This window comes from Anolis sagrei, chromosome 6, assembly GCF_037176765.1.
Source record: "Anolis sagrei isolate rAnoSag1 chromosome 6, rAnoSag1.mat, whole genome shotgun sequence".
Classification (NCBI taxonomy): Eukaryota; Metazoa; Chordata; class Lepidosauria; order Squamata; family Dactyloidae; genus Anolis; species Anolis sagrei.
In genome coordinates this window covers 84,217,120-84,244,955 of record NC_090026.1, presented here as the reverse complement: position 1 = coordinate 84,244,955, position 27,836 = coordinate 84,217,120, and the positions used below count along the sequence as shown (strand labels likewise).

General features: G+C 36.4%; 1 protein-coding gene across 2 annotated transcripts in view; it reads right to left on the bottom strand.

Annotated features, from left to right (window-relative positions):
• Positions 1–27,836, bottom strand: part of NEK10 (NIMA related kinase 10) — a 97,739-nt gene that overhangs the window by 39,071 nt on the left and 30,832 nt on the right. Inside the window, exons 20-25 of one of the 2 annotated variants that reach the window (XM_060781896.2) lie at positions 27,259–27,396; positions 23,796–23,841; positions 22,734–22,855; positions 20,854–20,956; positions 10,048–10,123; positions 214–343 (exon numbers count right to left, since the gene is read on the bottom strand). In XM_060781896.2, coding sequence (XP_060637879.2) covers positions 214–343; positions 10,048–10,123; positions 20,854–20,956; positions 22,734–22,855; positions 23,796–23,841; positions 27,259–27,396 — 615 coding nt within the window. Of the gene's footprint in view, positions 1–213; positions 344–10,047; positions 10,124–20,853; positions 20,957–22,733; positions 22,856–23,795; positions 23,842–27,258; positions 27,397–27,836 lie in introns of those variants that run through there. The other variant, XM_060781897.2, reaches the window with a different exon arrangement.

The following is a 27,836-nucleotide window of genomic DNA, read 5'->3' as shown; positions in this document are numbered from 1 at the left end:
GTTCTTTGATCCAGTACTGAGAACTAGGCCTGCTCTCTCTATTGCAGCCATTTAATTTAGGTTTATGACTCTGCTTCAAAATCCCCATGTGTTGCAATAACACTTTCCTCAGAATGTGTATCATAGAGCCACAAAAAGCAAGGAAGAAAAAGCATGTTCAAAAAGTGTGCATACACAGAGGTAAATGTTATATTTCCAACCATACTTGCATACTTTTGTGGCTAAGGAGAGCATGTTGGTGCTGTAAAATGGGGGGTTGAGGGTTGCCATCTGATAGAGGACACATCCAACAGCCCAGACATCAGCCTTCTCTCCATATGGTTCACTCTTCACAACTTCAGGGCTATGTAAGTAAAAAAAAAAGTTCACATAGGAGAGTCACAGATGTAGATAGATAGATAGAGATATTAGTAGAGAAACTGAAAAAAGAAGAAGCTAATAATAACATAAAATAATTTTTAGAAAAATACAAAATAACTTAGTTTATCATTAACTATAATTAATCAGGATGCCTCTGATTGCAAAACATGTAAAGTGATCTACAGCTGTGAAAATACAAAATCATATTATGTGTAAAAAAATTCAGATGATTAAGAAAATTTTAAATAACATAGATTCAGCTATTTTAATATTTGCAAACTGTAGCTATGATCCACTCCCTTATTGTTGATCTCCTTCTTTCCACTTGACTGTTCTCTCTATAAATCTCTACCATTAATATGAAATGTTTATCCCTGTTTGTGGAAAATGCTGCCTTAATTTGAGGTAGGAGTTTGAAACAGATGAAATTCACATACTCCCCCATTTCTACATTTATTGAATTGCAGTCAATATCCAATGCAAATTAATTGATGGTTTTTATTCTCATTCTCATCACAAATCAAACACATGCAATCAACAACAGCACTATAAATGCATGCCTTTTGAAGGAAGATCCTTAATTGCTAGTTTTTTCCCTATATCCCTCTAATTTAAACTAAGCTATTGGGATGAGGCAACATTACCTAGCCTTGAGTTATCAGTTACCATTGGCCACCCCCAGGTAGGAGATGAATTTGCAAATGCTCCAGTTTAGGTGGGTCCAGCTTTAGGCAAGAAATGAGAGCTTTGAGAAAATCTGTAGCTCAGATAGTACACCAGCAGCTTGCTGTAATTTGTGAAGACTGTCCAAACTATATACTTATGATTGCATACATGATTAATATTACACCCCCCCTCCCTCAAGTATTCATTTCAATCAACATCATTTCTAAAACTTATGAGAAAGAGTACAGGAGGAAATAGACATATGTTTGGTTTAGATCAGAATGAGTAAGGCATTGCTGTTTGTTACCATAATCCCTCATGGCTAGTTATGCCAACTAAGCTGATGCAAGTTGCAGATCAATAACATCTGGATGGTGCACTCTTAAGGCCCTTTTCTTATGTGAGTATTCTTAAAATGTATAAAGATCATAGCAACCAAAGTGGTCTATTTGGGGAGGGGGAAGCACAAACATTCCATATACTTTTATTTGGACCAATATCACAAAGTAGAGAGAATACATTTGAACAGAATAGGGAGTGGGATTTCTTCAGTAATGGAATGCAGAAGATGCACTGAAGACCTGAAAGTATCGTCCATATGTAGAATAGATCAAAATATCCCATATCCCAAAGGGGGTGTGGGGAAGCATATCTCCTTTTTCTCTTGTATTCACATTGAAAAGGCTACATCAGCAAAGAGAAGAATTCTTTGATAATTGAATATGGATACCAATTAAGTACTGGTATTAGCAAAGGGCGAGCTTGCTCTGGAGAGAGCCTTCTCTGTGGTCACTCCCAGTTGGCCTCCTACCCATTATCTTTCTATTAAGAGATAAACCCTTTTTTATTTAAGGAGGTTTTTGGCTTTTAATATGATGTAGCTGACAGGGCTTTTAAAGGGAGTGGTATTTCTATTTAACGTGTGTGTGTTGTTGTTTTTTTTGTTTTTTTTTTAAACTGATTTTAACCTACATCTTAAACTAATGTTCTTAAAGTAAAAATTTAATTTAATTGCATTTCAGCTTTTGTACTGGAAGCTTTTTAATTGTGTTTTTAAAATCTTGTACACCACCTTGGATCCTATCTTGCAAAAAAAGCAGGGCAAAAATCAGTAAAATATAAATAAATACATAAATTAATGCATACATTCATTCTTCAAATTTGCACTTTTAAAAAAGTCACAATTATTTTATTTTATTTTATTTTATTTTATTTACCATACTTGTATCCTGCCTTTCTCAACCCCAAAGGGGACTCAAGGTGGCCTTACAAAGGAAACAATTCAATGCCGCATGTACACATACGTCAATTAATAAACAAAAACATTAAAACCAACCAATTAAAACATAATATTAAAACAAATCACATAATTCAGTTCATATTCTAGGGCCAGTCCAGGTTGTCATTAAGTTAATTTATAGTCTTATTGCACTGCTCCCATTATTGACCAAAAGCCTGATCCCAGAGTCATGTTTTTTATTTTCTTTCTGAAGGCCAGGATGGAAGGGGGGGGGGGATCTAATTTCACTGGGGAATTTGGCACCTGTATCATTGAGAAGTCTGCAGAGTGAGCTCAGTTCTGAAATAGGATTCTGCAGTACAATACAGTGCCATGATGAGATAGATGTGTAGGTGTGATAGGAATGATGGTTAAGTCAGCTGGATTTTGCAAACATTTATTCATAATAATCACCCTGATCTAGTTTTAAGTTTTCAAATCCACATCGTGTATGCAAGCAGAAAGATTCCTGCTTCATCAGTTTCTTGGCTAAAATAGATTGCTGTGTCCCCTACTAAACAAATGGTTACAAGCAAGAACAAAGCCAGATTAGCAGAACATTTTTCAATATTATTATTTCTTTATTCTAATAGATTGAGCCACGTTCTATGTTTTCTTTGAAAGAAGTAGCATCTGCTGCTCAACTCAGAATGTATATTTTTATTTAATAACAGATCTTCTTGCATGCTAAACCTGATCTTAAAATGAGTTTGGCAGCTGAACACATTTTTATAGCAGCACAGAAGATAATTTAATCTTTCACATTTACAAAAATGACTTCAAAATATAAGAGAATGCATTTAAGTAACGTAAATTAAAATAAAAGAAAGAAAAGGCATTGGTCTCCCTAGCAAGCTATGTCATAATGCTATTTATAGAGCAGTCTATTTTCATACTGATTCGTTTTCACTGACACTTTCATGATTTTTTTAATGTTTAAGTATTCATTTCCAATTTTATTCAGTTAATATTTTATTACAATATTTGCATAAGTTTAATTTTAATAAGGATGGAGAGAAAGATTCTTCTTCCTGAAGCAGAATCTTGATGAGCTGATTGACAGTATCCTACTTGTTTTCAGACTGCCTTACAAGGATTAGCTTGTATAAATATTAGTTTTGAATTGATGATTCTCTGTATAAAGGTCATAATAAAAGTGACTACTGTTTGAGTGATATCTTGGTAAAATTAGAGGATTTAGGTAAGCAAATAATGATAAAGACTGAGAAAGGCTAAGCCCAAATTCAACAGTCATGTTGAAAAGTTCAACCTGCCACAAAAGAACTTCCTATCAAGCTTCATCTCTTGGGGTTCACCTGTTTTGAATCCATAGACTATAATGATCCTGGACTTTTTAAACCAACATGCTTCTTGTGTATCCTATCAGATTCACAGGTCTATGCTGAACAAGCAATGATCAAAGTATAGTTCTACCACTATGTTGTCATCATCTTCTTGTTATTGTTATACCCTATGAATCTCTCTCATTATTTCTGAGTTGGAGAATTTTTTATTAGCAATATTATTTGTGTCTGCCTTTTCTTCTTAACTCCTCCAGGCTTTACCTGTCTTTGATGTATACTCATCATACTAAGCAAATTTCCCCGCTTTCTTTTTTCCTTAGCTGTCCTGTTCCATCTTTCTGTTATGACAGTGAACTTGACCAATGGTCCAAGCTAGCTGCATCGAAGGCCTACTGAAATGAATAGTTTGAAATCAGACATGAATAACTTCTCTTCTTGACTCCCAGGAAACATTATTTTTCTCTTAACCCTGTTTCTTCTTGATCTTTTTATTCCCTGATAACTTAATACTCTGGCTGTCTTCGCCATTGTTATCAATACTCATATCTTCCTGTTTTACTTATTGTGAATTTCCATTGGCCTTCTCACTGCTAATTGAGAACAGTTATGGCTTTCTAATGGTCTCTTCAATATAAATTAGCACCTCAGTTTTCAACTATATTGATGTATCGGTAGTCCTGTTCAAAATAATTGCTTCTAAAATTGCCCCTAGTGACCAATAAAATTATTATTGTTGAGGTTAACATTCTACATCAACTAAGTTCCCTGCTGACTGTTCCTTACATCTTCTTTCTCAGAAGGAACCAAGCCGCGGGACACAGACATATTCTTACACAGACCAAGAATACATTCTTCATATTGCCACTGTATTTTAAGAATACCTCAGCAACAAACACATAAATTGTAAAATATTCCAATGATCTAATCATAGCACACACATTTATTCTGGGCTGAAGAAATCTAAATGGTGTGTTCACTACTTTATAATTTATTACCCATGAACCAGATGGTCTGTTTCTATACTCAAGATAAACAATGCAGTCAATAAACTGCAAGATGGCATTGCTTGGGTCAATGGAAACCAATAAATTAAAAAGAGATGCACAACATTCAGTCCCTTACTAAATAAATGAAACACATGAACTGAATAACATTCACCTAAATGCCAGCATATTTCTATTTTTAATACAAAATGAAATACATATATTTATGAAAACTCTCAAGTTACCTTTCTGAACCAATTATAAAAGTGATAATGTATTCCTAACAATAAAACTCAATACTGGTTGAAAAATTGAAATAAATTAGCAACTAAAAACAAATAAAGATGAAAAATATGTCAGAAATAAAATCAGAAAACATAGAAGTTGAGGATAAATGAAAAAATACACTAATTCAGCAAAATATGCATTTTCAAGAGAGTTGATCCAATAGAATCAGCACTATGACAGACAGGACCCTATCTGTCCAAGTTATATCACATTTGAATTGAGGACTGCTTCTTTTGCATATCTCAAAAAAGGTGGAGGCTAATCTCTCTGTGGACCAAACTCTGGAAAAGTTACTCCATTTAACTGCAATGCTCTGAATATCTCTGCATAAGTAGCATGCCAGCTGAGGAGGTAAGGGATCTGTTCTCAACTGTGATTTTTCCAAGAGCTACTGAAGATGCTGATATTAAGATTTTCAAACATAAACTTTGAAAATCCAGCTTTTTCAAGCATTTCTTTTAAAAACAAAACCCGAATATCAAAGGACCTAGATATCAAATGCTTGGTTCATTGAAAACCCATTTGTGTTTATGTTTCAATATATGTAATCTATTTTATTTTACTGCTGACTATAAATATTTCTTCTTACTTCTTCCGAAAACGAAGCAGTTTCTGAAAACCTCCAGCATCTATAAAATGTAATTACCTCACTTCTATGGGATGTTATATAATTTTCTACTGGTCACACTGACCTTACATTTAATATCCACAATCTCAAAGTATAAAGTTTTTGTCACAACCCTGTGACAAAGCAGCATCACTTTCAGAATGATTCAGTTGGTTTTCAATCATCTCAGTGGCTCAGTCAGAACCTCAAGCAGTGACTGATACCAGATGAGAGACTCCCTCCTAGGCACACAGAAGATTGGGAGACTTGGAAAATGCTGAACAGACTGCGTTCTGGCACCACGAGATGTAGAGTTAAGAAATGGGGCTACAAAGTGGAGTCCAAGACATGCGGGTGTGGAGAAGAGCAAATCACAGACCACTTACTACAATGCAACCTGAGCCCTGCCACATGCACAATGGAGGACCTTCTGACAGAGACACAAGAGGCACTCCAGGTGGCCAGCTTCTGGTCAAAGGACATTTAGCATAATGCCAAGTTTTTAACTTTGTGTTTTTAAAGACATTACAACTGTGCCCTCAATTCCCTTCTGACATGATAAATAAATAAGTGGTCTCAGTCTACACTAGCAATTCTACATGAGGCCCAAAGCATCCAAAACTGCATTGGACTTGCATTTCATGCTCAGTAGTCTTTTCATGTCATGGGAAAAATTATTTCTTAAGCTAGAATGATTTTGAAAAGAGTTTGTGATATGGCACAGAGGTCTGCTGTTCAACGAAAAACAGTCAAAACTCCCAATAAGTTTCTCTTAAAGCAGCTCTTTGCATATCAGCATCTAAATTTAGCCAGTTAGATGTTTACAAACTAACAAATCCTCCTTCTACCTAACAGGGTCCACATGTGATACTATTCTCTTTTTTTTTAAAGTATTTTTATTGTTTTATCATAGTTACTACATTTATTATACATTTGTTGTAGCAGTTAAATATTATTCAACACACTCTTTAACATACAGTCTTATTATTCTGCTTAAGCATTTCCCCCCCCTTTTTTTCCCACCACTGTGCTCCCCTCCCCCCCATTTCAAGCCACAACTTTTACATATCATCTGTCCAAAATCTCATTTCTTCTTGTGACGGTAACTTTCCTTCTTTGTTTTTTAAACCATTTACAACAAATTTTCCCCATACAACATCAAAATCGCTTTGTTTCCATATACCTTTTTTAACTTTTAATATACATGTCAGCTTATCATTTATTGCTAATTTCCATGCTTCCTTGTACCACTCCTCTATTTGTATATTTATTTCTTTTTTCCAGTTCCTTGCTATGAGTAGTCTTGCTATTGTTAATAAGTTTGTTATCGCTTCTTTATCCTCCTTTTTCAATTGTTTGTTATTATATAGTGATAATAAGGCTATACTAGGACTCAATTTTCATATTCATTATATCTCCTATTTCTCTAAATACTTTCTCCCAAAAATTATTTACATATTTACATTGCCACCACATATGTATATATGTTCCTGGTTCTTGACACCCTCTCCAACAATTTTTTGAATTATTTTTATTCATATATGCTATTCTTACTGGTGTCAGATACCACTTCCATATTAGCTTATAATAATTTTCTTTAACCCGTATTGATAAATTTTTAAAATGTCTTTGTCCCCATAATTGTTGCCACTGTTTCGCTTATTTTTATCCCTAAATCTTCTTCCCAGACCTCTTTAAGGATGTTATTTTTTGTATTGTCGAAGGCTTTCATGGCTGGAATCACTAGGTTCTTGTGGGTTTTTTCGGGCTATAGAGCCATGTTCTAGAGGCATTTCTCCTGAGACGTCAGGAGAAATGCCTCTAGAACATGGCTCTATAGCCCGAAAAAACCCACAAGAACCTAATGTTATTTTTTGTTTTTCCTTCCTTTATTTCAATTAATATCTTATATATTTTACTAGTTATTCCTCTCAAATACAACCCTTCCCTTCTGTATTATTTGTTCAAATTGGTTAAGTTTGCTTCCATTTCTATTATTTTTTTCCCCAATTTTTGAGCCATAAAACTGACATGGTTCCATTGTATACAATTAGAACAATGGCTATTCTCTATAGCCCAAGTCACCTGAGTTCAAAATTCCCATTTTCCTCTTCCCAGAGTACCTATTTCTCATCATGACCTCAATTCTGTTGGGCCTACATTAGTTGTTTGAGAAAACAGTAGTTGGGTGGCTGCTTTATAGAGAACAACCCTAGAACAATCTTCAATTGATTTGACAAATACAGTATCGATATTGGAATACTTGTATCTTAGTTACCAAATGGCACACCATCCTCTTTGTCACAAGCCAAAGTTATTGATTCTTGGGAGTCTTGGTTTTTAGGGCTGTTCCTGAGGTTATTTGGGGCGCTGGCTCAGGAAATGGCATTTATATATCACATCAGCTCTAGTTTCTTAGATATGATTCGATTTATAAAATTCTAGTTTGTATCATAAATCAGTGCTTTTCGTAATAAGTAGATTTCCATTTTCACTTCTTTAATTTTTAGTATGTTTACTTCATGCCTAAAAGATATTTGTTCAAACACTGCATTAAAATATGATTATTTTTTAATGGGCATGGGCAAGCAGAGTGAAGAGTGCTATATGACATACATTCTGTATCTCAAAGACTAGAGCTAATAAGGAAAAACCGGTGACATTTTTGGAATCAGAAGGTCAAATATACCCAGAAACAAGTCTAACATTTGAAGCACCAAAATGTGTGTTGAATAGTGTTATGGGTTTAGACTTATATGAATTATTGGCTTGAATCAATCAACAAAACATCTCCCTTTTACCCAGGATGGGACATTCTCTTCCATCATATAGCAAAATTTATAAAATCAAAATACAAGAACCAATGCGTAAACTTTTGGGCAAGAATGCATAGTTCTTAGATTAGGTAGATTCAGGTGGATCCTGTTGGAAGAATGCTGGTGCCAGTATGAATAACTAGCTGTGGAAATCTTGGAAGACATATTACTACAACAATGCTTATACAGCAGACCTAGGCAAAAATGTACAGTAAAGTGGTCGGGAGACAAACGTGACTGGAGAAAACAGGATACAGTGATGTTCTTACTGACAAGCCAAACTTAGAGTCATATTGATTTGGCCAGTTTTCTAATGGCATGTCAGTTGATTAGAAAGTAATGGTTGACCTTCGTAGGATAGCCTGCCAATATAAGAAAAGGAAGGGAAAAGACCAAGTGTGGTTCTGAATTCTTATTACTGGTATGCAAAATAAGTTGTTGCTGGTTCTGTATTTTATACTAAAACTTGGTGATGTCATTCTATTTTGGTTATTAACTTCACTTTTTCAACTGATACCCTTTGGTTAAGTAATAGAGCTTAAATATTAAGGAATATGGTTGATTAGAACTGAAATGACAAGTGGGAGGAAACTACAGAGGTACAGAGACTAACAGAGAAAGGAATGTCTGACTCTGGGCTGTGATGGGGTGAAATTCACTTTATGTTGATTCCTCCTCTCACTACATCAGAGAAAAGGGAACTGAGAAAGCTAAAGGACAGTAAATGTATTTAGGAGAAACATTTGCTCACTTGCTCAGTCTTTTATTATGGTCTTACTTCCAACGCAGCTGAATGGGTAAATAGTCCTAACTTCCTGAGCAAAGTTCTCAAGTAAACTAAGGAAACTCTTAAATACAATAAACCCACTTCTGGTCTTAGGAAATGCAAGATCTTGTTAGAAATCCTGAGGGTGAGATCATACATACATTTATAATGGGAGCATGTAAAAAGTAGGAATGAAATGTGTTACATGCTTCAAATAGTTCAAGGCTATGATTGGTATACTGTAGACACAGTTAATTTGCAGAAACAGAAGTGTTACAGCTTATTGAGATTTGCCTACTCTCACACAAATGCAGGTATATTTTACTGCTTTTATGCTTGTGCAAATGAAATGATTTGCCATAGAATATGCTTATATTCAAAAGAAAAAAGATTTCAAACATACGTTAAAAAAGCACTAAGGAAAATAAGATCGACAGGTTAAGATCTCAACTTGTTCTCAGACCAAAAGCAAAAGAAATCGCGGCAAAAGTATGATAGCTGGGACCCAATGCTGGTTGGGCTGTGCAGGTCAGAATTAGAGAAGCAAAGATGTAACGTATTTGAACGTTTTTGCATACAATATCCGGATAGCCTTAAGCACTATGCTTGGCTGTTTGTCCCCCCCCCTTTCTGCCTCCCCCCTTTCTGGCGAGCTATCTTGCCACGATTCTGCCGTACCTGAGTCTCTCACTCACTGTGCTGTCTCGGCATTGGGTCCCAACTATCATACTTTTGCTGAAATCGCAATCTCCTAAGCCTCGACACCAAACAGATGTCAAGGCTTAGGAGTTGGGTGTCTAAAACTAAAACCAATTTGTATCTTATTGTGCCATGAAAGAAGAGATGGGGGGGAGTGTGCACAAATGTAATTCTTCATACAATCTAGCATTTCAGTATATTTTTCCAGTAGCAATATTATAAATCTATAACTTTGAAACTAAAGCACACCTCCAGACTTTAGCACTGACATTCACTTACCAAGAGTACAGAATAGTTCCAACAACTGAGGTGAGTTTGCTGTTTTCCTGTTTTTGCTTTGCAAGACCAAAGTCAGCTGGAATAAAGGGGAGAAAAACTTCAGGGAATAGCAACTGAAAGGTGGAAAATATTGGCTCCTCCTCTTCATCTTTATACCAACCAGCAATACACCAGATTATTTATTCATCTTTCATATATTCCTGTGCTCTTAATGAAATATGGTTTAATAATATTTATCCATTCTTGATTTTTAGGCAGCAGCTGTTTATAATATCAGTTTATAACACTATATTTCCTGATGTTCCTGATGATGAATTGAAATGAAACATGATTGAAATTAAAATTTAAATCCATTTATGTAGATTAGAATGGGATTCATGCCAAGTCCAGAAACATATTAACTATAGAACTTGTTTAAGCAATTCTTGATGTATATCAGCTACTGTTTTGGCAACACCTGGAAAGAAGGGATTCCTTAAAGCTAAATCCTGAGTTAATCTAGCAATTGTGATCTTTGACAAGGTCCCTTTAAAATATTGTAATTGTCAGTGGGCTTTGTCAGTGACTCATTTCCAGGGCAATATTAAATTAGCTCTGTCTGGATGAGGAGAAAGAAAGAGAGGCCAGGCAGTTGATCTTCCCCAGTCTATAGGAACTGGACCTTCTGCAGCGGTTCTCAAGCAGTGAGCCCTCAGGTGTTTTGGCCTACAACTCCCAAAAATCATAGTCATTTTACCAGCTGTTAGGATTTCTGGGAGTTGAAGGCCAAAATATCTGGGGACTCACAGGATGAGAACCACTGTTCTACAGTTTGACCATTTGAGAACCAGAAGCACTACGTCAAAGGGAAGTTTTATACAATGCAGAGCATTCTTGCATTCCACCAACTCAAATTATCACGAGATGTCATATCCTTCCACATCTTGAAATGGGTATGCACAGAATATGTCTACTGCCCCCACACATACCCTCACAATATATTCACCTCCTTAAAGCTTCAATCCTACGAAAACTTTCTGGAATTCAAGTCTTTTTTTCTTTTTTTTAGAAAAAGAGAGCAGAATTGGTTTTAGTAAATAAACACACAGTCAACTGTATTTAAGAAATGGAAGATTAAAAACAAGATGGCAAACCCAGCCATGATGAGATTAATAGAAGGTGGAGGAATGTGGCAGAGCTGGGAATAAAATACAGTTTTCCATTTTCTCATGTTGTCTAAGCCATCACATGTTCCTTCCATTTAGTTCAAATTAAGCCATACTGACCTATTAGTTAATCCAAATGTCAAAATTTTAAAATATCATTTTACACTGAACCACGCTCAACAACAGGTTTATTCATTTTTTAAAAGTCAAAATGACAAGTCCAGGCTCTGGACTGGATCTCATATTTGTTTCTTATGATACACAGAAATACATAGTGAAGAAAGAAAAATGACACCAAATCAGGAATTTGCTGTCCAGAGGGATTGCTCCTCATTTTGTTGTAACAGAAATAGTCCTGCTATTATTTAAAAAATCACAGCAGATTTTGAGTTCTAAAACATTATCATTCTGATTTATGATGAGGTTGTTTTATGTCTCCTGACCTGTTATTTCCTCAAGTAATATTCAGTAATAATACAACAAACTAATTGCAGTAATATTTTAGACCCTCTATAAAACATATTAAAATGCCCTCATCATCCAATATTAAACACATTCTAAAAGGATAAAAAAGACATGTAGATGCAAAGAGAAACGGGAGATAAGCCATACATAATTTACAACTAATATAAAAAGTATAAAAAGTAATAAATTATAAAAAATAATGTTGGCTCCCTCAAATCAATTGATATTACCAAATAGGTTTCCATAATTTCTGTCCATTAATTTAGTATATTGAAAGGTTGGAACAACAGAGGGATTGTGTGATTTTAATGTTAATATTAAGATGTTTTTTAATTCTATGTTTTCATTGTCTAAATGTTTCTATGTTCCATGTTTAATATGATTTTAATGATTTAATTTAATAATTTATTTTTTGTTATTATGCTTGGTTATGTGTGTGTGTGTGTGTGTGTGTGTGTGTTGGCATTGAATCTTGCCATTACTTGATGTACAACACTTTGAGTCCCCCCAAGGAGTGAGTAAAGCGGCATATAAATGCAGTAAAGAAATAAACAAACAGCTCAAATTCAACAGTTCTATTGCAGATGTGGCCAAATATTCTGTGGTGTTGGCCTTTTGTCAGTTATCTATTAATGGAAAGAGACAATAAAAACTCGTTATCTGTGAAGTTGTTTTTTTTACTACACTTTAACAGCTTTTCTAACACCCAGTGTATACTACCTACATTCTAATCCATTTTGGCAGAAGAACAAGATCCAAAATTAACGTGCCTGTCTGTCCTGCTCAAATTTACAAAATCCAGACTTATTGAACCACCTGCCAAGTTTCTGATACCTTCCTTGCTGATGTAGTTTCAATTAGTAAACCATTTAAAATAGGACCATTCTCACAGGAGGCTTTCTGATTGGTTCATATGAGGATCCTGTAAGTTTGTTCAACACCAAATTCAAGTTCCACACAGGAAAGTAGTAGACTATTAGACAAGATGTCATTGCTGCACTCCTTTGAGGTGTTTTTTAATGGGGGCATCCCGAAAGTGGGACTTCATCAAACTTAAAAAAAAACACTGACAGTGCAGAAACATGGTGTTTCAATGGGTTTGATTTCAAAGCCTTTTGAAACCCATGCTGCAAAAGTTGTAATACATGTCTCACTTGCTCCGATTTCCAGCAGACGAGAATTTTCTACTAACATTAGTTCTTGTTTTGTCTGTATTCTTTGTCACTGGAGACAGAAAGTATCTGCTTATCAGTTTCTTGTTGAACATAATTTTTACACTTGAGTCATTAAAAGAATGACCCATTGGTCTGATGGAAAGTACCTGGAAAACAGCGACCTTTCTCCCACCAGTGTACTCTTCCTGACTTTATCAAGATGTACTCCTTTGGGGCGCTGATCTTCTTCCTTTACCCTGTCTACTATACTTTCCTGTTCAACCAAGCTGAGGACATTGCCATTGAAACATGAAATCTGATTGCTCACCATCTCTTCTTTTTCCATGAAATGAAGATAAACATTTTTAAAATTGTCTTCTATCCAGACTCTTCCTCTACATTGTAGACATGACCTGTTTCCTCTCCTTACTCTTTACCTATACTTTCTCAAAGGCTTGTTCCACAAAGAGTAATTCTCTCTTGAATGAAATATAGGGCATATTATTTCTAGATTTCTAGTGTGCTTCCTAATGACACAGCTACAGTGATCTCCTTGCTACTGGTATAATATTGATATGACTTGCAGGAAATGCAGTTGAATTATGTCCTACATATGCCACATATTCTAAAATTTTCTGAATGCTACTCAACACTTTATGGAAAGCATGTATACTCAAATCCCAACTCTCCATGGTCTCTTGCACCAATAAAATCACTGCTTGAGCAAACATAGGAATAACCTCCAATGCCCTTATTGCTAAAGCTTCATGCTCTTCATTCAGGACAACCTCAGTCCTCCTCTCATCTACTTCCTTAAGAGCCATATAACCTTTCCTTGGGATAATCGCTACAGAAATAAGAGCAGCTTTCATCAATAACATCATTCTCCATTGTTATATCCTGCCAATCATCCTGTGTTTCAAAACTTACATCCCTGTGTGACAGATCCGCATTTTTGAGCACCTCATTGGGTCTGCATCTACAACTATTTCTCCTTTTCCACTTTTTCCTTTTTAAACTCTTATTGCCAGATATCCCCTTTCTTTGAGAACTCATCTGTTGCTGTAACCCATTCTCATACAAATTCATAATATTTATCAAATCATTGCATTTATTGCATTCATATGCAAGTGTCAATTTCTTGGGTTCAAATTCACTGGATTAATATTTCTAAATTCATTGCTATGCAGTACCAACTGATTATTACACCCTGAAAAAATAGTTGTTAGCTCATTATTTACCGTTTCTCTGGTCATGTATTGGAACGCTGGAGTAGTATGAGGATTTACATTCACTTTGGAAGCAGAGGGATTTAGATTAATTTGTGTAGTACTGGCATTCAAATTAACTCTTACCTCTGTGGACATATTGTCTGCCTGATCACACCAACATTTACAGTTCTACCCTTGCTCCCCAAGACTACAGAGACACCCAGCTGGTACATCTACAAGCATTGTCTTAAAACAGCTCATAAATCCAGTGTCTCATGAATCCCTGGGAAATATATCAAATCACTTTCTTGAGAAAGTGTCTGTGCTCCTGTATCATTGTTTCAAGTCTGTTGATAGTTGTGAACTGCTACCATAGGTCTACCCTCAATTTTGAAATCTAGAATTTCAAAGTAGAGGTTGGAAGTGACCTTCCGAAATTTTGTGCTGCAACATTTCTCTTCAACATTGAAAGAAAAGTAGTACTAATTTTGCTAGTTTGCTTTTTCTTTTTTTTCTTTTTTTGGTGACTCCATAAGACCCATAGCTTCTTTCACTTTTAAAACTTGCCTGCGCTTACATTATTCCCTACACTCACAGTCAAAAATCTATTTAAAATTGTCTAACTGAAATGCGCTGTTTGAAACACTCTGTAATTTTGCCCTTTTTTCATCCTCAGAGATCCACTGGCCAGTGACTACCTGGGAACACTATGTTTTGTCACATCTCCCAGTCTGTTCACCAACCATGGGAACAACATCGTATTTATTTTTAACCTCAGTGTGTTGCTTTTTAATGTCCATGGAAACCCCTCTCTGGTCCACTTTAATAGTAATAATAATAATAATAATAATAGGTTTTATTTATTACCTGCCTCTCCTGGTGGCTCAAGGCGAGGTACAACAAAGTAAAAAACATATGAACATAGAATATATACAAAAAATTACACAGATTAAACACAAAAATATAAAAAATTACACTAAACATAGATACAGAATTTACATATAGTAGCAATAGAATGTAAATTAAAACTCAAGATTGAAAGTTGACTGCGAAGACCTGCCGGAAGAGCTGGGCCTTCAATTGCATTTTAAATTCTGACAGCTCTTTTATTCCGGCAGGTCATTCCATAGTCATGGGGCAGCCAATCAAAAGATTCCTCTGAGTGATGGTCACCAATCGGGCTCTGACTGGTTGGAGTAAGTGTCTGCTAGAGGACCTCCTAAAGGGTGGATTGTACAGGAGAAGGCGATCCTGTGGGTAACCTGGATCCAAACCATGTAGGGCTTTTTCAAGGTTGTTTGCAATTCATTTTCTTTTAGAATAGCTAAATAACAAATTAGATAATAATTGCAAATGATTGCAAATAATGGGACTAACCCCACTCTTCTTGAGAAGTAATTACAATTTTTTAGTATTTAAAATGCAACTGCCACTGATTTTTAATTTTTAAACATTTGAGGGGGTTTAAACATTTGTGGGGGGGGGGTATATGGCCTCATTGTGACTTTGGTGTGTTTGGTACCAGAAGCCAGTGGATTGTAGCAGTTTTTTAAAAAATAACTACAATTGTTTACATTTTAGTTAGTTCTGAAAACGGGAAGTAAAAGTATTGGGGAGGGTCTTAGAATGATAAGTAATTACGTTTTAAAGGCAATGTTTTCAGGTTTGGGTGGTGGTGGGTATTTGTTCTACAAATTCTAATAATGCAGTAAGAGAGTCCAGATTCAGTGGAAAAAACTGGAATAACTCCACTGCCTTGCCATCTTTCTGTTTCATTCTATGCTAATATTTTCAAATAGATATTGATTCTCAGCATATTAAAAAAACTATTTAATGAAAGGAGCTGACTTAGCAAGAGAATTCTAAATATAATGCAAGAGCTCCATGTAGTGGCTACTTGCTTTAGTACACCCTGTGTCCATTTTAACCGATCCTTCCAGAAAGCATTTTAAATGTACAAATAGAACATAATGTGCCTTCTTGTACAAAGTTGGCATGACTTCTTGTTTGTTTGATAGCTTTCCATACAACCTGCACATGTATCGCTCCTCTGAACACCTGAAAAAGCTTTTACAGATAGCAATTCTTATCTGTGACAATAATTCAATCATATCTGCAGCACAAAAACAGTAGGTATATAGTTTGCAAAGACACTCTAAACAATACACAGCTTAGTTCTTGTCTGTCTCATATGGTTAATGCATTCATGCGAGTTGTTCAGAAGAAAAATTTAAATCCATAACACTATGTGAACTGTACTTTACATATTAATATAAGCATCCAATGCCTCTGAACTGTCAGGCAAAAAAACAACTGAAATTCCGATCCATACCAGCACATGGTATTAAAATTTAGCACTCAGAACCAGTATGCCCCAGAGAGATGCCTGCTAATTATATGCACATTACTGAAAAGTGAGCTCTACTAAATCAGCATGAAAATAATTCCCAATACTAACATTAAATATGTAAAAGCTATAATAAGGCCCTTAGAAAATTTAAACAGCATATAAAAATACTATACTTAAGATTTTTTTTGGCTAATGCATAATTACGACATATACCCGACTTACAATTTCAGTCCTGGTACTTGTTTTAATTTTGTAGGAGTTTACTTAATGTATTTATGACTATATATATATGCAATACTTAAATCAGAAGAATTTTAAACACCATGCAGTAAGACAATGTATAATTCTGTATAATACATGACATTAAAATACTTATTTTTTTTCTAGAAAATATGTCAGGGAATGAAAAACACAAAATAGGCCATGGATACATGATTCAAATTTGGCCCTCTGTATGGTCAGAAACTAACAGGAACATACAGTTATTCGTTTATTTAATGTTTATCTAATACTTTACTCCCAACTGTTGTCCCCCAAAACCTCTAAGTAGCTTGTTATATATAAAATAAGCCAAAAATGCGAATTATACCCAATCCAAATTTTAAAAAATAATAATTCAAATGTAAAACTCTTAAAATTAAAGGTAGCAGCATCATAGCTAAAAGATAGCTTTAGTTACTGAACAAAATGTTTAGCTTGCAGCCCAAACATGAGGGATGGGTACATATATTACTGTTTTGTGAATTGTTGTCCAAGTCGGGAAACAAGGGTTATTTGCTTCAGAACATACTAGGATATTAAGTATACTTTAAACTGGGTTTAATATCCTGGAGTTGCTACAAAGCTAGCTATGAAAGTTTCCTCATTCGGATAACAGACTAGATCTCCTGGTCTGGCTGAGCAAAGAAGGGAAGATAATAGCCAAAAGCCTTGTTTATTAAACGGTAGTCTGAACTGTGTGTGTCTCTCTCTCAGATTCAAGTATGTCAAAAGATTGATTTCAGCTAAGTTATCCCTGCACAGGATATGACACAATTGGAAAGCCACTCCAAACTATCCCCAAGCAACCCAAGTCACAGAGTCCACCAGGGCCTTCAATGATAAAGATGGCTCCATGAATACTCTCAAAGCTTTGTATTTGCTTCCTCAGGAGGTGTGTAATATCATCCAAACATAGGCTGTTCACACAGCTCCTATATCAGAAAACCATGAATCTAGAGAATCTATCTATAATTCAGCTTTAATTGCCTAACTTTCATCCAGTGCATCATAACATCCAGATACTCGTCCAGTACTTGTATAACTCCACCTGACTATGATAACAAGAAGAAATAAAAAGGTCTACTATCCAAGATTATTATGTTCTGCCCAAACACCTACTGACTTTGAATGCAAATGAAGTACAAATTGGTTAAGGTGCTGATGAATAGCTCACAGTTTCAGTGATCATGAAAGACGCCTGAATGTTTATTGACTTCTCAAATAAAAAGTACATCAACACAGCATGGTAACCTCAAAATATATTTAATTATATCAAATCCAGCCTACTGCCTTTAATGTCCCTCTACATCTTCTAATGACATATAAGACAAGGCAAAGCATCCCCAGTTCAATTCCAGTTTATGTTTATTTAGACGTTAATGTGATTCAGCCTTGTCTTTCAAAGTGTTTTGTAGCATAGCTGCAGTTACTTAAACACATGCTCAGAAACTCATAATGACACTATTTAATTATTCATGAAACCCAAATGAGAATGGGAAACATTAAGAAAGATCTTCTGCCCCAAAGGAAACAAAGCTAAATGCTTCCCCCACCCACATAGTGCTTATTTGTTCTTCATCTAAAACATCATTATTACAGCCCACTAAACTGAATCGTATGCCTGTCTTCCAAAGATACATGGCCCTACTCCAAACAGCAAACTAATTGAATGAAGAATTATTAAGTTTCTAATTTGCAATAACAATGAAGACTACTGCATTCAACTTCCTTCTGCTTAATTATATGTATGAAGATAACACTACAGGTTTTATTTTCACTTGCAGTGCAAACTGAATGAGTAGGCCCAGTTATTTCCCATTTATCTAGGAAAGGCATGTCTAACAAGTATTAAAACATACTATCCAAACTTGCACGTTCTTAGATATGTTGACTTATTGAGAAAGAGTCAGCATCACAATGAACACTGCTCAACTGCTCCACTTGGCTCCTCCATTGGGATGATTTGCCTTTTGTACTTTCAGAAGGTGCACTCAACTGTATAAAGCATCCTATTTGCAAACTGCAAGTGGGTGTTTCCTCACTGTATTTAGCTGTTGTGACATCTGAACTAGATCTCTGAATGCATGTCAGCAACTGGGCTACGTTTTGGCATAGATCCCTTATAACTGTCTCCCATCTATTTCACATTTGACAATTGACCTATCAAATAGTAAATACACTCAGACCAAAACGAGCTTCAGTTTTAGGCAGCCATGTCTTCTAAAAAAAATGTTAAAGTAATGATGGCATTAATTGGTCTGAATAATCTTTTCCATATGTATAACTGAGAAAATGGGGACCATCCCCCATTAAAAGAATTTCTGCAGGAGCTGAAGCTAAACTGCTCTGAATAAAGGGCACAATCAATCATATAAACAAACAAAAATAAAGACTGATATCATTCTCCGTGCTTGCTGGATTGGAAGACAATTTTCTACCCCCACCCCTACCCTTAACCTACCCTTTCTTTTTCTTCCTGCCTTTATCTCCATTCCCTGCACTACCTTATCCCATTAACCTTTCCCATTCCCGATACCCTAAACACTCAAAACTCTTTTCCTTTTTAAGTATGTAAAAAACTATGTTTTCCTTAATAAAAATCAGTTATATATAAAAAAGAGAAAATGGGGACCACCATATCATCTAGAATGAAGAGTGGAGATCTTCCCAAAGTCTAAGGGCCACATATGTCTCACACCAAATTGTGGAGGGTCCCCTACACACAGCATAGCCACATTTGTAACTTAAGGGGTGGGGAAAGCAATTCAGTAGGTCTCTCTATAAGCTAGCAATTAATGAGCTGTAGAAATGGGCTCGGGGTTCAGATGGGGTGTTCAGCCAACCCTGGTTCATAATAACTCAAAATAAAACATCTTAAGTAAAAGCTAATGTAAAGACATTTTGTAATGGCATGCCATCCAAAGAAGGTTATTATTTATATTTTTGTAAATCAATTGATGAATGAATTAAAGGTTTAAAAAATGCAAAAAATGATCATAAGCTGGTGCAGATGACATCCCTGCCTTGCCATTTGAGCACAATAAACATTAATGGATAGTTCAGAGCAATGCTTTTTAAACTATCTGATGTTGGAAACCCCAATATGTGCAGGGACCAGTACTCCCATTTATGCCCATTTATTACAGCTATTTCTTTCTTTTCTGTAATCTCATCATGGACTGCCAGCAATTCATGGACCATGATGTTAAGTAGGATTGGTTACAAGGAGTCCTCCAAATTATCTAACTCAGTGATTCTCAACCTGTGGGTTTACAGGTGGTTTGGCCTTCATCTCCCAGAAATCCTAGCCAGTTTACCAGCTGATGGGATTTCTGAGAGTTGAAGGCCAAAACATCTGGGGACCCACAAGTTGAGAACCACTGATCTAATTGATTAACTGGGCCTGTTAAGTCAGACATGGCTCAATGGACTGCTGAATAGGTGAATAAATGCTATATGCGCTCAAAGCCCCTTTGCATTTCCTCTTTTCCAAAAATAATAAATGGCAAATTGCTGTCGTCATGCAAAAAGGTGAAAAAATTGGAAACACCTGGTTTAGAAGTGTATTTAAATATAGAACAGAAGTCAGTCATGAATATTGTTTTAAAAATACTTTAAATAGCATACTAAAAAGTCACCCCTCCACATTTGTGGGGGTTATGAGCACAGGATCCCCCCCAAAAGTGGAAAAACAGTGAATACCTCTAGGGTGGCAAAACTATATTTAACATGCATCAAAAATTCCTGTACTTGCGAGGAGGCTAGGCCCAGTCATGTATACTTTTACCTGCTTCTTCACTCACTGACTCACTTGAGCTGGAAGGAAGCCAGTGTGTACACAAGGAAATGCATGTGCACGCCTCCCTCCTCACGCTCTCACATCCCATCCTCTTCCCCCACCCGAGTGAGGAAATGCACAAAAACACCCATGTACATGTCCTCCCTCTCCTCATACTTCCTCCTCAAGATAGACACCACTGTTATCAAATTCTCTATTTAAAATGGCATAAGGCAGCAGCAGAGATGGCAGCAAATAATTTGTAAGAGTTGAACCAAAAGAGGGATGATGGTATGAAAATATATACACAGCACACTTTACTGTACAGTACAGTATTATTAAAAATGAACTATTTTATTTGCAAATAATCACTGGAAACAATGTTTCAATTTATTCTGACTTCACTGTGGCAAATCTACTAGTGCTGTGAAATTTAACTTACTGATTGTTACTTTATCCTTATCTCCCAGCATGATGTTGTTTGGAGTTAGGTCTCGATGGACAATCCTCTTCTCTTTGTGCAAATATCGGAGAGCTAAGCAGAGCTTTACAATTTAAAAAAATGTTAAAGAGATCACAGTATCACCTACATCTGCTAACTACATGGTAGCTTACATCCTAATATGGGAGAAGAATCCACCTTATAATGAAGCATGAAAACCACAGACCATGGAAAGAATGGTTGCAAATGCTGGATGAAATTAAAACAACAACCATCAATCAAACAAATAATGTCTCTCTTCCATCAAATTAATTAGCAAAAGATGCTAAAGAGTCTTAATCACAGTGGCTGGAAAGAAGGCTAGATTTTAACTATTTGTTTTAATTGATGTGTTTTAATTATGTGATTTTATTATATACTAGCTGTGCCCTGCCACGCGTTGCTGTGGCCTTTAGTAAGAGTTTTAAGTCTCTGCCTGGCCTCTCTTCCTTCCTTCGCTCGCCCTCTTTCCCTCTTTCTCTCTCTCACACTCCTTCCTTTCCCCTCTTTCTCTCTCTCTCTCTCTCTCTCTCTCTCTCTGGCATCCCTCCTTCCTCCCCCTTCTTTATGCTTGTGTGTAAACTTGAGTACCTTCTGTTGGTCATGGGGGTTCAGTGTGGCATGTTTGCCCCAATTCTGTCGTTGGTGGGGCTCAGGATGCTCTTTGAGTCTTGGTAAACTCTGAATCCCAGTGACTACAACTCCCAAATGTCAAGGTCTATTTCCCTCAAACTCCATCTGTGTGGATATTTGGGCGTATTGAATGCTTTGGTCCGGATCCATCATTGTTGTCTTCCAAGTCGCCCCCTCCCTTCTCCCCACCCCTTCCCTCCCTGAGTCACTCCTTCCCTCCTCCCCCCCCCTCCGGAAAGACACGCCCCCTCCCTTCGCCCCACCCCTTTCCTTCCAGGAGTCAATCAGGGAGGGAAGGGGTGGGGCGAAGGGAGGGGGCGTGTCTTTCCGGAGGGGGGGGAGGAGGGAAGGAGTGACTCAGGGAGGGAAGGGGTGGGGAGAAGGGAGGGGGCGAATTTGAAGACACGCCTCCTCCCTTCGCCCCACCCCTTTCCTCCGTGACTCACTCCTTCCCTCCTCCCTCCCTCTCCGGTTAGACACGCCCCCTCCCTTCACCCCACCCCTTTGTGTGTGCCACGCGGGGGGGGGTGAGGGGCGGCGCGTGCGCGCGTGGCGGGGAGTTTGCACCGCGCACGTGTGTGTGTGCCGCGCGGGGGGAGGGGGGGAGGGGCCGTGCGTGCGCGCGTGCCGGGGAGTTTGCGCCAGTGCGCATGTTCAGTTGTTTTGCGGTGTTTTTGTCGTTGTTGTGGTGTTTTTTTTTTAATTTGGAGTACATTAGTTTGTACCGAGTGGGTTGTCCTAGGGGCATGGCAATTCTGGTTCAGTTTCGTTGGGGGGTTGTGGAGTTATACGGCTCCGTACGACGCCCCTTACAGATTTATATTATAGATGTTGTTTTTATATTGATATGTGTTCAAGGCATTGAATTGTGCCTTTGTTGTGAGTCGCCCTGAGTTCTCTTCAATGAGAAGGGCAGGATATAAATAAAATAAATAAATAATAGATGTGGTCTTATAAAGAGGACACCTCATTGCAGTGGCCCCATGTCAGTGTGGTAGTTACTGCGCTGATATAGAACCCCCCCCCCCCCCCCACCACCACCACAACCAGAAAGCCCAGGTTTTTAGCAAGGGGCATGGGGACTTAAATCCACGATGAAACTGGTTTCTTAAACCTGCTTTGTAGTGGGTTTAAGCCCAGTCTGGAAGAGCCCTCAGTATCTCTGAAAATATACATAGGAAAGTAAATAAAGATAAACAAATTCTTACCTGAATGAATATATTCCATATCCTTTCTTCTGTAAAGTGTTGTTGCTTCTCTTTCAAAGAGTGAAAATGTTCTCCCAGTGGTGCCCCTTCAATGAGCTCCATGACTATGTACAGCTTGTCATCTATGCATAAGAAAATGAAACTGCAATGGCAACAAAATACTCAATTTCCTTGACCAGTGGATGGCTAGGTAACATTATTTTGGTATGCCTTCTAAAAACCTTGGAGTCTACTTTGATAAATGATTGTGATGAAAGACTAATTAGTCTTAGGGGTTTTGACCAAAAAAAATACAACATTGTGATCTATGTGTTCAAATGAAACTATTAAATGATTACAATCATGTCTTTCAGAACAGAACCTCCTGGGCACAACAGTGTATCTACCAGATGCATTGAATGATGGGTTAGGCTGGAACAGACCCATTGCAATTAACAAACGAAAAGGGTCCTGACCTGGCTTCAGCTTTTACATTGAAGCTATCCAAGAAAACAAATTTGGGCTCCAACACAGAACTACATCAGCTCAGATCTGTCAGATGGTTGATACATTAACAGAATCTGTAATTTACTGAAGTCTCCAACACAATGAAGATTCAGCCTACATTGGATGTCTCAATCTCTGTTACTATTTATCTGCAGTCTATTCATGAGGGACAAAGTTGTTGACAAATGCTAAAAGTGCCAGTAATGTGAACTATGATGTGATCATCTGGGAAAGAAAAACTCTGCATTTTCCAAACTGAAATAATCTGACCTACAAACACATTAGATCTTCTGGAATCTCTAGCGTATCATTTTCTCTTTTCAAACTTAACTAAAGCAATCTCAAAGACACTCAATGAGAAGTAACATCTACTGAGTGTTTACTTCCTTGAAAATGAGTACCAAATTTTAAAAATCTAAAACTTAGTCAAATTATCCAAAGTCTCCTAATGTAGGGACTCTACATTAAATATCACAATCTTGATTAAGAGAGAAAATGCACAGGATCATTATCTTCATATAGCTCCCTTATTTAACACATTAGCTGCAGAATGTAGCCCTGTAAGTTTATACTTACTTTCTAAGAATGTTCTGTAATATCGTACCACATTAGGATGATAAAGCTACAATAAAAATAATGTATACAGTTAAGGTTAAATGGAACATTCATTTCTATGTTGTTTTAGAATGTTCCTCTAAGCGGAAGGTATTGCAAGTTCCTCTAAGTGGAAGCTATTGCTAGGATTGTGATCATCATCATAACCTTTCACATTGTGCTAACATCAAAGGCATTGTAACAAGAACCATGAGGAATACAACACTGAATCTCATCTTTTCTGTATTGCCTATAAATATACAACTACCTCTCATTAATTGATAACAATTATTTAATATATATATATATATATATATATATATATATATATAATTAAACCAAAAGAGCTATCTAGTCCACAATTCAATCCAGGCATAAGTCAACTGCATTCCCTGGGAAGAATAGTGGATTAGAAAGTCCGCTGTTCACACCCAGCAGAGATATTACCTTTTTAATTTAGATCTTTAAATTAATTTCTCTCTTTTTATAAGTTTTTCTTTGTAATTTAACTGCTATCCCAGGAAAACACTGCAGTAGATTGTAATTAGCCACCCTACATAGCAGATTACTACTAGTGTAAAAGACTTGAAATGAAACACATACATTGACATTTATAACATCTGCAAAGTGCAGCTACGTAGCAGAATCCTGTTCACAATTACAGCATTTTGAGTTTAACTAATCTGATTTGGGGGAAAGAAAGTTATATTATGTTTAAAGAACTTAGTTCAAAATAAGTAAAATTCTACTTGTAATTTTGGTGAAACTTGCTGGCAATAGTGTCTAACAAATCTGTGCTAAATATCATGTTGCCACACTTCTAAACATCTCAGTCTTCAAAGTAAATAATCCAATTTCCTCCAAGGCAAGAGCAAACCAAGTGTACAGGTTGGGACTGGGTTTACATCAATATGCTAGTGTTTTACGTTAGCATGGAGGAGGGGGAATGATCTGTAGAATGAATATTTTTGCTTTGACAGGTATAGGTCCAGATACATGTTTTTGTTTGTATCTAAAAGTTCTTTCTATTTTTAGAAATACTCTCCTTCTGGTTATGCAGGGCTACGTAAGAGAAAACAAATAAACTATATTGTGTCTAGAGCCAGAAAATAAACAAAGCAACCATAACTGCTTGGACTCAAGGTGTAAATGGTGCCAATTTTTCCCAAACTATTCTGGCTTGATCTTTCAGAAAATAATATCCACACACACTAAATAATGAGTTGATGTTGCTATGTCTCTTAAATAGTCCCTGTACCATACAAAATGTTACTCAAACATGGTGTCAGGATCCTCGTAAAAGTTGCCCCTGAGACAATGTATTTCAGGATCAAGTGTTCCACTAGAAGGATGGAACATCTATGGTTCTACTTAAAGATTAGGTGAGGGGAATACAAAGCTGCAATTTTCGTTTAATTATTTTCTATTGTGCACTTGGTTAAAAAGCACAACTAGGAAATTCAGGTTTTATACGAAAATAACAGAAATCTCTTGTCAGCTGTAAATATACTGTGACCATAGGAACTATATAAATATACATACTTAAACACATTATATATATGAGTTTCATAAACTAATATGAGTATCTATGCTAGAAATAAAAATAACTGCCAATAATTGAATCCTATAGGCAACTCATATTAAAATGAGACATGTTTCTTAGCTCATACCTCTTCTTCCATCTTTATATGTTAAACTAGATATGAGTCAACAATCAGTTGTGCTTAGGTCATTTATGCTCCTCCTGAAAAACCCTCCCAGAAAATGCTCTTTGAAATGTAATATTGTGGGAAGATATTGCAAAATATTTATCTTTTCTAAACCAAGGTAAGTAGGAACCTGAAGTAATTGTAAGTAATTTTACATTACTACTAGTCCTGTTGTTGTTGTTGTTCCATTAGGCTACAACTCTTTCCACAATGGCATTAACAATTCCAAATAAATCAACTAGCTCAATTGAAAACACATAGAAGACGTATAGATGTATTAAAATAAAGAGCCAAGTTACTATCAGCTTAAAAAAAAACCCTTGTTCTAATTGAATTTCAAACCTGAGGAACTGTTACAACAAAACAGATTGGCTTTTAGTGCATTGTTCTCTTGTGATCATTGCATTGGCCAATGAGAATTGTCAAAAATTGCACATAATTTTAAGATCTTCCTATTCAATCTTTACATTTATTAATATTCATTTAGACTATAATGAAAACCCCAATCCACATCTGTAACATATATGGAACTGGCTTTCATCGTTCTTTCCAGAAGATGAGTCATCACTATATGGACCTTTTTTCCAAGTCCGGGACCCTCTTCCTCCATAGAAATGGACAGTGAAGTCCTTGAGGACATTACAAACATGAACATATACAATTGTAAGTGATCACTATTGCTGGAGGTATATTTAAAATCAACTACCATATATACTTGTGTATAAGTTGACCTGATATATAAATCAAGGATGTGATTGGGGGCCAAAATTATGAATTTTGTTATCACCCATGGCAAAGCTGGGGGTAAAGTTTAGATGTGGGCAACAAAAATGTAAAGGGTGGACCTTAGGAAAACAATGCTAAAGAACCAGTCATGGCTGACATTTTCCCATGGATCTTTAAAAAGCTCAGAAAAAGCCATTGAGGATTGAGTATTGGATCAGTGCTTCTTTCAGATTGTCCTGGGATGGACTAAGCTCTCACCTTTTGCCATTCTACTCAGAGAAAAGGGTAAGATTCAAGATACAGTACTTACATTGACATGTGGAGAAGCTGACCAACATATTTTGAGTCAATTTTTGACTAAAATTTCTAGACTTATAGTGTATCTATGGGATATTGGAGTGCGCATGAAAATAATATTGATACCACATTTAATAAATTACTAATATTTATTCAATTCAACAAAGGATAATATCCAGTTTATAAGGGCCCTAGGCAATGTGCACTATTTCTAGCTTGCTCTCTGAACTTTCCAAGGAGATGGTTATGGATAGGCAGTGGGTGGGGAAGGGTGCTAACTACCATTCAATTCAGTGATATGAAAGAGAATCACACAGAGTTGCAGCTATAGCCACTGTCATTATCTATCTGTGGCATGGATATTATGGGCAAAATCTAGGAACAGTATCCATCAACCTGATCTCACCTGATTTTAGAAGCTAAGCAGAGATGGGCTGGAGAAGAACTGGATGCAAGCCCATGAGAGAATATGAGGACTCTGCAAGCAGAGCAAGGAATGACTATTTTGTGAAACACTAGACAGGCAGTATTGCCAGTTTGAATTGATAGTTCTAAGATAGCTACAGTAGATCGGTAAAGTGACTCAACATAAGACAGGCTCATCAAAGCACAATTACCTTCTGTTTGACATCAAAAATCCCAAACCCATTTACTTAGGGCAAAACATCACTGATTTCTCTGAAATATATTTCCACCTCTTCTTCAGGACTCACCTGTTCTTTAATTATGGTTAATTCGGAGACAATGTTCTTCACACTGCTGTCTCTGTCTTTTTTATCCTTACCAAATGCTGGATTGTGTAAACTGATTTCTTTCATTGCTAGAAGGTTTTGGCTACCATGTTTTCTAACCTTTTAACAAGGAAAAACAAGCATGGGTATGAACAACAGTGAACAGAACATGAAGGGAAATACATACTATTATTTTGTTAAAATTAAGTAAGTAAATAAGTAACTTTATTTTTATACCCCGCCACCATCTCCCCACATGGACTCGGGGCGGCTTACAAAGGGAATGAGCCCGAAAATTGCAGATAAAATAAAACACATTAAAACCAATCAAACAAAATAATAAAACAAAACACAATTATAAAAACAATGTGTCTGAGGTAAAAGTCATAGCTGGTATCAGGCACAATGAGTGCAATAATTTCTTAAAGGGGCCAATGGAAAGTGCGGAGATCAAATGTACAGGGACTAGAGATCAAATGTACAGGGACTAGAGATCAAATGTACAGGGACTAGGGCATAACCTAAGCAAAATGACGAGGAACCAATAGGAAGGCCGGAAT